The following is a 15,195-nucleotide window of genomic DNA, read 5'->3' on the forward strand; positions in this document are numbered from 1 at the left end:
CTTCGGCTTCTCCACCGACAACCTAAACCCCCCACCTCCCCGCCCACTCCTCCACCTGCCCCAGCACCTCCTGCATCTTCCTCATCAAAAACCCTTTGCTTCTTCTGTGATTGAAAACACTTGTTTTAAGGGCTTCATAACGAAGGCTGGCTAACTTCAAATACCATTGAAAACCCCACTGATGGGGCTGCACAGGGTGGATGGAGAGAGGGAAGCAAAGTGCTACAGTCTATGTTTCTGGGAGATGTCAGCGAAAGGGGAATTGTGTCCATGGTAACGAAATTGAAAAGTAAAACATCAATAGATGGGATAGACATGATAATTGTGAAAATGACCATTGATTGTATCATCAAACCTCTCTGTTACTGTATGTCTTTAATCTTTCTTTCCACACAGGGACCTTTCCAAACAGAATGAAGGTAGCAAAGGTTATTCCACTTTTCCAAGCAGGAGATAAACATAGCTTTACTAACTATAGACCAGTGTCACTGCTGTCACAATTTTCCAAAGTGCTTGAAAAACTATTCGTACAAAAACTGGATATGTTCATTGAAAAGAATAGTGTTGAGTGAGAGCCAGTATGGGTTTAGGTCCAAACGTTCTACAGCTTCAGCTCTGATGAATATCATAGAAGACATAGCAACAGTTTCAGACAGTAAGAAGTATACAATAGGGGAGTTTATTGATATAAAAAAAAGCATTTGACAGCATAGATCATTCTATTTTATTCTCAAAGTTACATACTTATGGTGTGAGAGGAATGGTCCTAGACTGGTCAAGCAGCTATTTAGACACATCAGAGCATATGAGGATTGAATGTAGGATTCCACAAGGTTCAGTCTTGGGACCTCAACTTTTCATTTTATATATTAATGATATTTGTGATGTATCGAAGATATTGCGATTTGTACTTTTTTGCAGATGACACCAATTTTTATAGTTCTGGACATGATTTAAAAACTTTAGCAAATACAATTGAACAATAAATGGTCAAACGTAAACGATGGTTTGATGAAAATAAGTTATCATTCAATCTAAAGAAAACAAAAAGTATGATTTTTGGTAAGAGAAAAAATGATGAAAATGTGTTACTGGCAATAGATGGAAGCAATATTGAAAGAGTATCTGAACCATGATTTTTGGGAGTAATATTAGATGATGGTCTGACATGGAAACAAAAAGATGTCAAAGAGTATTTTTGTGTTAAACAAAGTTTATATAATATAATGCAAAAATACAATGCAATGCCAACACTGTACTGTTCAGGCCTATTGCCATCTATCAGCTACTGTGTGGAAGTGTGGGGTAATACATATCAGAGCAACATAAATCCATTGTTCATTCTACACAAGAGAGCGGTCAGAATTATTCATAAAGCAAGTTTTCGGGAACACACAAATATATTATTTATTAAATCTGAATTATTGAAATTGAAAGAGCAAATTGAGTTACAGACACTGATAAGTACTATGGAACTCTTTGAATAATGAACTAAAGCACTGTAGCACAATATTTCAATTTAAAAAATGTATAGATATAGAACATTCAGACTATGAAAATGCATAGTTGGGTTTCACCTTGGATTATTATTCATGTATATATCTTATGCGTATATATGCTTGGTTTGGTTTATGTTGCATTGCGCTTGTTGGTGGAATGGGCTGACCATTAAGCAATGCTACGCTCATTTGAATAAGGGGGCAGGTAAAAATAAGATTTTATCTTCATCCTGCTCCTTCTCGATCATGGATGATGATGATGATGTGGAAATTGAAGCATTATTTGTTTCTTTAGTTGATACAATATACTCATCCATGTGAGAAATAAAAAGACATTCATTCATTCATTCATTCATTCATTCATTCATATCAGACCTGTTTTGGTCCAGATGGGTAAAAGAGTCCCTTCCACTCATGCAAGAACGCCATAAATGGAACAGAAGCAGAAGACACTTTGTACAAGGAGACATTGTATTGATAGCAGATGCCAACTCTCCAAGAGGATCATGGGTAACCACGAGAGTGGTAAGCACTAACCCTGATCAAAGAGAAGTGGTGAGGAGTGTGACGCTTCAGACACAGACCAGTCTCATAGAGAGACCAATCAACAAGATCTGTCTGCTGGTTCAGACACAGACCAGTCTCATAGAGAGACCAATCAACAAGATCTGTCTGCTGGTTCAGACACAGACCAGTCCCATAGAGAGACCAATCAACAAGATCTGTCTGCTGGTTCAGACACAGACCAGTCTCATAGAGAGACCAATCAACAAGATCTGTCTGCTGGTTCAGACACAGACCAGTCTCATAGAGAGACCAATCAACAAGATCTGTCTGCTGGTTCCGGCCAGCCAGTGAAGACCCACACTCACACACCCTCACGTAGAACGTGACAGAACATTTTTTGTTTGATAGCTCCTAGTTTTGGAATATTATTATTTACGCTTTTTGCCCATAATAATAGGGGCCGGTATGTAGGAGCAGTTTTGTGTTTTTTGATATGATGTGATGACGTCACTACCAGGCGTTCACATAATAAGGTAGAGGCACAGCTGTGCAGACAGGAACGCTGAGCTGATATAGGTTTTCAACCGCAAGCAACGTAGGATATACCGCTATAATGCGAAAACATTTTATTTTATTTCTGAGAGATCTAATTATGCTTTTTGACCTCAGTTATGACTGACCTTTTTTGGACTATTGACTATGATTAAGCCCGACACATTCATTCACAAATCCAGATCTTCAAACAAGCAACAAGCAATCAAGTAAGTGGCAGCGCGTCAACCTTCTTTAAGCGTCCATTGAATTAGGCTTATTTGTTGTTGAAAGCTGTGACACTGAGATTTCGGGTTAGAAGGAAGCTCTAATATCAGGTCTAGTTCAGCAGTGGATTCAGAAACAGACCTGCAAACCTGAGAAGATAAAAGACAACCGTTACAATGACCATCAGGCACAGTCAGTTGTAGTAGTTGGTGAAACTTTTCTGTGACAAGAGGAGTCTCACCTTAGCTAGCAGGCACCAGCATCCGCCCTGTGAAATAAACACAGAGAGGGTGAAGAGACAGAGGTGACAGAATCACTATGTGATATTTCAACAAATAAATCAACATTGCTGCCACCATCCACTGAACACAGGAGCAGTATTCTTGAAAAATACATCTCTCAATGTATAAGTGAATCTTTCTTACATCATGATTATTTTACAGTGTGCTGCGTACATAACACACAGATGACTGTGAAGACTGGATGACTATGAAGACTGTACATGTTCTCTACACACAGATGACTATGAAGACTGTACATGTTCTCTACACACAGCTGATGACTCACCATTGGATTTCTTCTTCTGGTAGTAGATGAGTCCAGCCAGTGCAAAGACCAGTCCCAGCACCAGCCCAGACGCCCCGATGGCGATCTTATTCCTCTCAGACTCAGGCAGGGACGGGTCTGTCAAGGAGAAATGACCCTTCTGTTAGCATGTGATGACACTGTAGCTGTCCTGTATGTAGCTTCTGACAGACCACCATCTATCATACGCTAGCACACACAGTCACAGTCAGGGTCATTCAGGTACCCAGCCACAACACAGCACTCGTACCCTGCTCAACTTAACTCACCCCAGTACACCATGACAACACCCTAACAACAGCTGAGCAGTGAACTCACCCCAGTACACCATGACAACACCCTAACAACAGCTGAGCAGTGAACTCACCCCAGTACACCATGACAACACCCTAACAACAGCTGAACAGTGAACTCACCCTAGTACACCATGACAACACCCTAACAACAGCTGAGCAGTGAACTCACCCTAGTACACCATGACAACACCCTAACAACAGCTGGACAGTGAACTCACCCTAGTACACCATGACAACACCCTAACAACAGCTGGACAGTGAACTCACCCTAGTACACCATGACAACACCCTAACAACAGCTGAGCAGTGAACTCACCCTAGTACACCATGACAACACCCTAACAACAGCTGAGCAGTGAACTCACCCTAGTACACCATGACAACACCCTAACAACAGCTGAGCAGTGAACTCACCCTAGTACACCATGACAACACCCTAACAACAGCTGAACAGTGAACTCACCCTAGTACACCATGACAACACCCTAACAACAGCTGAGCAGTGAACTCACCCAGTACACCATGACAACACCCTAACAACAGCTGAGTAGTGAACTCACCCAGTACACCATGACAACACCCTAACAACAGCTGAGCAGTGAACTCACCCTAGTACACCATGACAACACCCTAACAACAGCTGGACAGTGAACTCACCCTAGTACACCATGAAAACACCCTAACAACAGCTGGACAGTGAACTCACCCCAGTGCTTCACGAGGGGTCTGTCCAGGCTGGCGTGCTCCACCATGCAGGAGATCTTCTCCCCGGATCTGGGCGTGTACTCCAGTTGGGAGTGGAACTGGTAGTACCAGTCACCGTTGACCGACTCCTCAGTGGAGATCACGTCTGAGGTCACTTCCTGTCCATCCCTCTTCCAGGTCACTCTGATCTTTTTGGGGTAGAAGTCATAGGCGCTGCACACCAGCATGGCAGGGTGTCTGCCACTAGAGGGGGTCACTGAGAGAAGTTTGACAGAGGGCTCCACTGATAGTGGAGGAAAAACAGCAACACATTAGTTCATATAACACTATCATTCATATAATATTGATCAGGGTTCTGTTCTCTATAAATTAAGTGATTATGTCTTTAATAATAATGTCTTCATGTGATTATTGGTCTTTAATTTGTCTACTCTATTATTGGTCTTTAATATGTCTACTCTATTATTGGTCTTTAATATGTCTACTCTATTATTGGTCTTTAATATAACTGTGTAGATTCATCATGTTTGTTTCTAGATCTCTCTTAGTCCCAGAGGTGACCAGTAATGCAGTCCACCAGTTCTGAATGGTGAAAAACAATATCATCCTCCCATCCCACAAGATGAAAACATCATAATTTAATCATCATCAGGTCTATGTTGCTTTATATCCACCAGACAGAAGCTTCATTACAGGTTTTGTAGTGAACAGATGAAAGAGGTGTCGTATCATCTGGTGAGTGAGAGATGTGATGTTGTTGTGCTGAGGAGGGCAGCTCACCTGTCTTCTCCAGTACGTGAGAGAGGTGGAACTCAGCGTTGTGCTTGCAGTAACGCTCCAGCGCCGCTCGCATATCAGCCATTTCAGCAGGATCAGCATTCCAGATCTTAGCATTATACACACCATGCTCAGTGTATCCCTCCCACCTGCCCTTAGTGCTGTTGAACCTGACATTCTCAATCTTATTATAAATATAAGAGACTATGTACTCATGCGGTTGCTCTGTAGAGTATAAGCAGTGTAACACCCTGCAGTGCTCATATCCACCTGAAATATTGAAGAACAAATAATGTATAATTACAGTTTATCTGAATTCATTACACACTTTATTTTCTCATAATTCATGATAATCATGTCAAAGAACAATTCAGAAACATTTAATACAAATGTTATATGAAACAATATGTAACAATAAGATCACTGTCATTAGTTCATTGATGGAAAGCTAATTATACCTGGTAATACCATAGACTTTATACAGACTGTATTATACAGACTCACGGTGTGTAGTTTATGATAATGTAGCCTACCTGCTTTTTGCGTGGACAGAACCACAGCCATGCAAATGGAAAACACAGTTGACAAGGACATGTTCCTCCAGCGTTCAACTTCTCAACTAGATGAAAGAGAGCAGAGCACTCAGATAATAAACTGACTCTTAACCAAACAAACCAATCTCTGCTTCAGAAAAACCCATGTCACATGTTGCTAGGCAGAGGTCAAACATTGTACGTTCATTATTACTGTATGGTCGGTCACTAACAGTTAATTCTCAATCAGAACACAGTCATTTACATAAATACAGCATTGTTCTTAAACATTGACAAACATTTAATTCAGTTTTACTTTGTATTGAGTTAGAGCGTTGTTTACTCATCATGTTTGGCTCTTCAGGCAGTCACACTCAGTTCTCCTAAATTCAGCCATGCCAACCATATTGACAGTGTTACAGCAACAGACAGACATATCTCTTTATAGGGCAGCACAAGGAATAGCACAGGTATCAACTGACCACTTAAAACTCAATTAACCAATTAGATCCAAATCAACAATATCCTGAGTAGCCATTTTGGCCAGTCGTGCAAGGTTTCCTCAGCAAAACAAGGTCTGAGCTGATCCGTGCCATGCCTATGCCACAATGTGTGTATCTGCTTATGGACCGTGTGCTTGGGATCAAATGAGATACCGGGAAAATGATTCATGTTTACAATATGGGAGGGACTGATGTCGAAGAGCAAGCTCTGGAAACATTTGCATCTGGAGAAGTGTTTCTGTCTGAAAACTACAAACCTGAGACATTATGATGAAAGACTATGATGTATTTCCACCAAAAATGTTTTATTTATCAAGCAAAGCATGTAATTGTTGTTGATGTCATTTCTTCACAGAGAGGAGAACTGAGAAGACTTGAATTATACACTGAACTGAACATTTCTTTTCTCTCTCTTTTGTCTCTTGTGTAGGACCCTTGGACCAATCAGATGAGTCATTTCCAGCCTCATCATCTGTATCTAGGTAGACGCTCACATGGCTGTTCAGGCTTGTAGTGTAAATGCACAGTGGATGAGAACTTAGCAGGTAACGCAGGGATAGAATACATAGAGGCTGCGTTCCGAATCGCCTACTACCCTACTATATAGTATGCCAAAACAGGATGTAGTATGTCCCAATACATGGTATGCCAAATGCAGTATGGCAAAAATACCAGGATGACCTACTACATCCGGTCGTATTTTGCAGTATGCAAGCCAGCAGGCTTTTCTGCCTATTCTGACCCACAATCCTGTGCGCAGCGGAAATGTGCGTCACATGTGCGAGTCGTGACAGCTGTAGACGAATGTCGCGTTATGGACAGCGACGGATGTGGGCAAATTTCAAGGCGCAATGTTATGACAAGGTAGTATGTCCCAATTGGATGCCTACTGCTTGCAAAGTACGTACTTTCTAAGGGCAGCTGTAGTAGGTACTGGTAGTAAGAAGTAGAAGTATGCGATTCGGAACGCAGCCAGAGTTGGGGTGTCAGAGGCCTCTCACTAAAGGTCTTTATGTAAAAAGAAGATAATGATCATCAGATTGATGGGGACTTGAAAGTGTACAGTACATAACATGAAGCCTATAATGCCATTAGGGAAGTGGCTGATTATATGCTTCAGTTATATTAGAACTAGATGACTAATGACTATCATGTAAAAGTGATAATGCATGACGGAATTATTCAATTAATTATTTTACCTTTTTACATTAATATGATAACTCATGTACTGACAAAATGCATAATTTAATCAATCTACCCCCTGAAAACAACAGCAAAGAAAGATTATGGCTGCGTTCCTATCCACTCACATCAACTGTTGGGGTGAGAATCTCACTGATCCTGTATCACAGAAACCAGGCTGTCCAGACAAACCAGTCTGGAGAAGTCCCTAAATATTGAAACCATAAAACTATGGAGCGACTTAAGACAGAAGAATATCTTCAGATTTTTTAGAGCAACAAAGTTTAGAGGAAGGCTTCTATCTATAACAACTATTCTGGAGGGTATGTGGGCGTATGGAAGCTGATCATGAACATGTATTCTGGAGCTACCAGAAGATGTGTGTCTGTGCGTGCGTGTGTCAGTGTACAGTGTTACAGTATATAAAATATCATTTCCGTGTGTTAAGTAAGCTAGGACCTGTACTGAGGGCATCAAAGGTCAGCCTACACGTTACACAGAACACAATGATACACCCGTATCATTCAGTCAATCATAAATCAATCACATGATACCCCTGCCTCATTCAAAACAGTCAATCATTCAAACAGGTGGCGCAGTACCTAGTACTGTCGCCTCACAGCAGTCATTCAAACAATCAGTCATAAATCAATCAAATTATGTGGCTGTATCATTCAAACGGTCAATCATAAATCAATCAAATGATACAGCAAACAAACATCTTTATTTGACAATTGGAGAGTAGGACGCGCCTTCCCAGAAAAAATGACTTGTGGAGCTCAACCAAAAATCCTTAAAGGTGGGGTAGGTAGTTTGATGTCAACAAGGCCTCGGATTGGTCATCTTTTTCAGAAGAACCCGCCCCTTCCTCCTGTCAATCATGATGTAATCCCTCCCTCCAAACATGACTGGTAGGTGTGACGAGATAGAGACCCTGATTGGTCAATACATTCGGGCGCGGTGCATTCTTTGAATCCAAAATACAGAGGCAGCGGTAAACACGGAGATCCAAGTTTATTCTCAGAGCACTTCTGTTACTGATAGCTGAAAGGATATTATGCCAATTTTACCAAATAAAGCCAAAAGCAAACTACCTATCCCACCTTTAAGTCTTTTTTTCTGAATTATTTGATGAATTATGTCTAATGTTTTCCCCCCTGAAAACAACAATGACTGTGGCAAAGTACCTATCCTCTAACCTACAGGAAGTCTTTAAATTCTGGCCATGTGTCCAACCTTCTTTATCAGCCAACCACCTGTAGGCTAGTTATAGTTTATATTACAGTCATTTGTACAGTCAGCTTAAAACAGTCATCTGCATAACAACAGCCTTCAGGTGCAGGAAACTCTTCATCTGATGGTAATATGCGTACCTGGTCAAACACTACTGTACTTAGAAACCCAACCACCCCCTGAGTGAATGAATAACATTGAACATGGCCAGAAAGAGAGTTGAATTTAAATAAAAACAACTTGGCTTTATCTGTCTGTATGTCTTCAAAATGACTGATATTTAGATTTATGAATGTTCATTTCTCTATTCTTCAACCTGGACCATGGTGTGAGTTTCTGTACTGTGTGATGATATGACAGAGGTCTGTTCCATGTTCTGTGGTCTGTCCTGTTCCTCATCTCAGGGCCGGTCAGTGCTGCTACAGCAGGGTGTTTACCTCCAGCTTCCCCTCCACTGAAAGACATGAGGTCTGGAAAGTCCCACAACTCCACTTTCACTTCACTAATCTCTCATCAGCCAATGGCAGATTTTATGTGAGAGTTGTTCTTACCATGTCATCTGTTGCTAGGTGAGGTGATTCTGATCACAGGAGCAGAACAAGTGTGCACTGTGGCTGGGGCATAAGGGGTGGGCAGGAGGATATGTAGCACCTCCTATTGGGCTTAGGGGTCATTACAGCTTAAGTGCACCTCAATGCCCCTCCACCCACTTATCCAGCTCCTATATAGGCAGGAAGACTTTACAGGTAGACAAACAGACAGACACACAGGCAGGCCGGCTGGCAGAGAAAAAGCAACATGTTTTCACATCCATCACACTGAAGTTAACCTGGAAACAAGCTGCATTCCTTTAGTGTTCGGTTCTGAATTATTTGATGAATTATTTCATTTTTTGTACCCGGAAACCAACCTGTCCAGACAAACCAGTCTGGAGAAGTCCCTAAATATACAAACCATAAAACTATGGAGCGACTTTGGACAGAAGAATATCGTCAGAAATGCTTCAGACTCTTTGCATCACCAGTTACTAAGAGAAGCTGTATATAACTGAGAGCTACATCAACTCCTCCTATTGTGTGTGTGTGTGTGTGTGTGTGTGTGTGTGTGTGTGAGTATACTGTATATGAAATAGAATTTCTGTGTGTTTGTTGAACCAGGACACTTCACCGTACAGGTTAGAGGTCATCAAAGGTCAGCCCACACGTTACACAGGACACAATGATACCCCTGCATCATTCAAACCATCAATCATAAATCTATCAAATAATATCCCTGCATCATTCAAACCATCAATCATAAATCTATCAAATAATATCCCTGAATCATTCAAACCATCAATCATAAATCTATCAAATAATATCCCTGAATCATTCAAACCGTCAATCATAAATCTATCAAATAATATCCCTGAATCATTCAAACAGTCAATCATAAATGTATCAAATTATATCCCTGCATTATTTAAACAGTCAATCATACATAATTTTCACAGTGTTTCACAGGTTTTTTCACAGAGTGCTGAACAAGATACTAAACCAAAAGTGAAGCATGCTACACTCCCTGCCTAGCGTCGTTTGTATTAAATGACCGCTTGCCAACATGGTGACCATGGACACCACACAATTAAAAACTGAAGACATGATTATATTGCACACAGAGAAGTCAATCAATCAATCAATCAAAGCTTTATTTGTATAGCGCATTTCATACCCAGAGGCAACACAATGTGCTTTACAGAGAACAAGGGAGGTGGGCAGACGTCCCACCCCTACATATTCCAGAGGGAAGCAAAAAAACAGTAATCACCCGGGGGCCAGATAAGTGAGCTGTAAAAATTCTTCCCTGACCCCTCTCAACAAGGCGATCGAGCAAGCTCCTGGAGTATGTTTGTCTACCGGCTAAGAACATTTATAAAGCAATAAAAAACACTAAATTACATTTTCAGAGTAAGAGAGGCTAATAACATCATAGGAGAGACATGGCAAACACTGGTGTATGTCTGTGTGTGCGTGAATGTGCCTGGGCCCAGATAGAGGCAGGGGTCAGGGGTAGGGTCGGGGTAGGAAAAGGATAAGAAGTATAAGAGAAACATGAATGATATGGCTGGACTCTTTACCCAACACCAAAACCAAGGAATGCTGACAAGCAGAGTGTCCAGAGGAGTCAAGCAGCAACGAGAAAGTACTGTAGAAACCTGAAGCCGACCTAAAACAACATATTTGTACCTATATAACAACTGGGGGTGTTTTTGGCCCCACATTGAAAATGAATGTATAAAGACACAGACTGTCAAGTCGTTCTCATAGAAAACTCATGTCAGCCCCAAGGCAATGAATTGTTTAATCATTATACAACGGTTAGTTCTGGTTCTTGATTCTGATTGGCTGGAAGCCGTGTTAAAATTAAGCAATAAACCACGAGAGGCCGTGTGTTATAGTGATTTTATAACAGCTAGTTGGTGTTGTCCGCTTCGCGTCGTGCCTAACAACGCCCCCTAGCTGTTATATGATCACTACACAACCTCTCATGGTTTATTGCTTAATTTTAATTTTGACTTTAGGGAAGTGGAAATGTTTTTGTTGTTGTTTCATGTTTATGAGATGTTATTTTACATACAAGAGTATATCTATACCAGTGGTCAAAAATGAAGTCTCCGACGTACTTCAGGCGAGACACGGATGTCAACGCCGGGCTAATCGGCAGAGGCCAATCAGTCACACCCCGTATGACGCAACCCACCAGCTGACTGTCAGCTGTCATAGCATTGGTTCAGCTCGCTAGAGCGCATGTATTTAAGCTGTCTTCACTTTGTAGCAGCCCTCGATATTTTCAAGAAGACGAAGAGTAGAGTGTCTCAACGGGTGCATTTATTCTCAATGAGCACCATGACGAGCACCGTGAAAACTATAAAGAATACAATGAACAATTAGGCCGACAACTTCATAGCTTCACAAAATTAAACAATATAGATCTATACATCTCTGGAAATGCACCATGAACAAAATAAAGAACAAACAATAGTAGGCTACACAACATGGATATCCATACCTCACTCCGCTTATCAAGGGTGCCAAGAGGATGTCGGAACGCTGTTTTGCGATGTAGGATATCAACAACGTAGCTAGGCACTTGCCAAAACTTGCTCACCAGTCTACTGAACTAGTATCAGAGTTTACAGATCTACACCAGGAATCTGTAGGTTATGCTTAATCTCTAGTGAGCGGGATCATATTCTCTCACACCGAACGAGTTGCTTCTTCTTTTATCTGACCGACACCTGCCTGCACATGCATCTCTAGCGGCAGCGTCCTTCAAAATAAAGGTATACAAACATTGGTAAATTTGTACAATACTAAACTTCAAACTAAAAGTTCTCAAAAGAGAACAAAAGAAAACAAAATATTACAGACAGTTACACACGTCATTGCTCACTCTTGCCATTACATCTCCGAAGGGCCATCCAGCGGTCTCTCCGGTCACCATGGAGGCAGAGACACTAGGCTGTATCTCCTTCGGACTCCACGAAGCGCTGACCCGTGGAGGCCAGGGACTATAATGTACAGCAGTCCTCCTGTGGCGCTCTTTGACAGTCTTAGTGGGCTGAGTTACCTCCGAGCGTCTTCCCGATCGAGGCCCACTCTGAACGTCATAGAGGCAGGGGGCTAGATGCTGTTCCCTCTTCCGGCCCGGCACTCTGGGCCAAGCGGCCCAGGGGGGGGGAACTGTTAAAGAATTTCAACTCATCACCATGTGTTCACGCCAAGATAGGTTTCTGTTTATCTTACTCTATTGATGTTCCTGTTTCCTCTGTTTAATTATTTTACAATGTTTGTGGGAATCACACCTTAACTAAGTTCTCACTGCCATATGTGTCTGCCAGAGCAGCTGGTCAAACATCATGTCACGACACTGTCCCCTTAAAAGGGCTCCGCCTCTATTGGACGAGGCTCTCTGACTTGAATATCACTTCCTGTTGTGAGAGACCGCTTGCAAACGTATTGAGAATAAAGCTCTCGTCTTTGTTTTAACCAGCTGAATCGACCACTCGCGTGCTCTTATTCTTAATCCAAGCATTAAGGAAAAATAGCATCAACAATATGGCGACGTGTCTGTAAAACCGAATTGCGGTTTCTGGGACAACTACAAGGTTTTTTTCGCGTGCTCCGGAGGCGAAGCGTGGATCCGCGACAAGGTTTGACTTGGGGACTCAAACGTCGAGCGGCTGGCGTAATTTGCTGGCTGTTTTCTCGATGCCCTTCTCCTCTGCAGCCCGCTGAAAGGTCTGGTACGTTGTGAATCTAAATTATAGTGGTACGATTGTGTTTTTCAGCTGGAGACATTGACCATGGTTTTATTCGCACCGGTTGTTGTACATGCATTTCTGTTCTTAAAGCCGGTTGTTGACCGCGTGCCCGCTTAAAAAGCCTAATGTTCTCCCTGCCCTATATATCTAACCAGGGTTAGGTTTTTGTTTGCGACGCATTTACAGCGTTTCCAGTACTGAATAGTGGAGTACTACACAGCGTTATTACTCTCGAAAAGCCTTCTCTTTTGAATTTTTGGTTTTGGGATCCGCGTTGCGTGGGGTTGCCGCGACTCGACGGGGCTTTTGTTGTTCTAAGGCTCATTATTTTGTTTTTTTACTCCTGTTGTGAAGGGCATGACACGGAGGTGGCTGTTACACTTCGAGAACTGGGAAACCCCGGGTGATTTGCTTTTGCTAAGTGAGTCGTGTAGGCCTTGTTTTGTTTCATTTTGTTTGTCTTGTCTTGGGATTTCAGATCCTGGGTTTTTGTTTGGTGTTGTCCTTCTGTACATGTTAGCTACGGTTTGGTTGTGCATTTCAGTGTTTGGTGTTGTGCTGGCTTTGTTTTGTGTTTAGTGTTTGGGGTTATTTTGGGATTTCTACGGCACTCTTGTGCTCATCCTTTGTTCTTTTAATTCTGCTCCAAGCTACGTATCTTGTATTTCTGTTAGCTTTGGTTTTTGTGCTATTGGTTCACTGATTAGCTTCTCTGTGCTAGCTGATTCGTCCACGTGGTTGGTTCCACATGTTGGTTAGCCCACGTGCTTAGCTAACTTTGTGCGCACGTGGTTTGACTTCCTGTTTTGCTGCTTGTGAAAAAAAAAAAGAGAGGTCCTGTTTTTCCTCAAACATTTTGAGGATCCACCATTTTGGTTTCTGAAGTCTGCCATTTTGGGAAAAAAAAAAAAGTAACAGGAGAAAAAAAAAAGAGAAAAAAAAAAAACCCCTCTCAACACAGCAGTTATTGTTTTTTTTACTGTAATTTTGATATTTGTTTGTATTTGTAAAATGGGAAGTACTGCTAGTGCACCAAAACGGGAACCTTTAATGGGGGCTGCCAAGATAGTGGCATTAAAGTATGATCCGAGTGTGTGTGAGCAAATTACTTTATGGGCTAAAAATAGTGATTTTCCTCCTGTGTCTGGTACACTGTCTGTTAAGTTGCTAGGGACAGTTAAGAGACAGCTTAAGGAGTTTCAATTAACTAAGCTAGGTAGGAAGTCAGAGAATGCCATTAACTGGTCTCACTTTCTTGCTTGGGAGGCAGCTGCAAATGACTCAATTGATAGAGCTGAAACTGCCCGCAACAAAAGGGAGGCTAGGAAGAACTCTGTCACTGCTAAAGCTGTTTATGTTAAGAAATTAATTCCTCCTTCAGACAACGACGACCTTTTAGAACCGTGTCGTTTATATCCTGATCCAAATGCGGCCATCCCTATTTCAAACCCTCAGGCTCAGCAGGGCATCGTCCCTCCTCTAGCCCATGTGCTGCCCCCCCCTCTTGTGCTGCCCCCCCCTCTTCCAGTCCCGACACTTCCGCCAACCTCCATGGTTCAACACCCCCCCCCTGCTCCTGCATTGTCACGGTTTACGACCCCTATTGCTGGTCCGTCATCTGTCCCCTCTCAAGTTTCACATCTCCCCTCTCCCTCATCTTTAGCTGGATCTCCTTTTGGAGCTCACTCTCAAACTCCTTGGTTGTTTCAGATGTCACCCCCTCCAGGTTATTATTCTCATAGCAGTACTGATGTTAGCAGTCAGTCTAAATTGGCTATTTCCTTCCCTGAAACTTCCCTTTCTACTGGCTCATCCCCTTCATTGACTGGCTCTATGACTCCTGATGACACCTCAGCCAAAGTCTCACCTCCTATATTGACTCCCCCTGATACTACTCCTCCCCCTGCTCTTGATATTTCTCCCCCTGCTCTTGAAACAGTCGAGGGCCATCAGCACTATAGTCTTAGGTCTACTGGTCAGGTTCAGGAACAACAACTCTCTTCTGCATTAGGCAAGATGCTATTGCCAATGATTAGATGCATTAATCCTGTACCTCAACCACCTCTGGGCCAACCAGGTCACGCCATATGGAGCCCTTTTTCTGATGTCTACAGACCTTTCCGTTGTGATGAGCTGCGGGAGCTGGCTTCCTCATTACCTGATCCTGCTAAGGACATTGACAGCTTTGAGAGAGATGTGAATGCTGCCGTTCAGATGTACAGACCGCACTCTGAGGAACTTGAGGCTGTAATGAGGCTTGCGCTACGTCTCAAATGGGCTGATATAAGGGGAAATTTTGATGATAAATTGACT

General features: G+C 42.3%; 1 protein-coding gene across 1 annotated transcript; it reads right to left on the reverse strand.

The window, feature by feature from the left end:
• Positions 1-3,007: 3,007 nt before the first annotated feature.
• LOC311328958 (HLA class II histocompatibility antigen, DQ beta 2 chain-like) lies at positions 3,008-5,213 on the reverse strand (the record flags this gene model as incomplete). The annotated part of the gene is made up of 4 exons (XM_084462849.1): positions 3,008-3,033; positions 3,333-3,449; positions 4,353-4,634; positions 5,132-5,213. 4 exons carry the CDS (start codon positions 5,211-5,213, stop codon positions 3,008-3,010), a joined length of 507 nt encoding a protein of 168 aa, XP_084318975.1.
• Between the last annotated feature and the right edge of the window lie 9,982 nt (positions 5,214-15,195).

This window comes from Borostomias antarcticus (genome assembly GCF_949987555.1).
Source record: "Borostomias antarcticus genome assembly, contig: scaffold_152, whole genome shotgun sequence".
NCBI lineage: Eukaryota > Metazoa > Chordata > Actinopteri > Stomiiformes > Stomiidae > Borostomias > Borostomias antarcticus.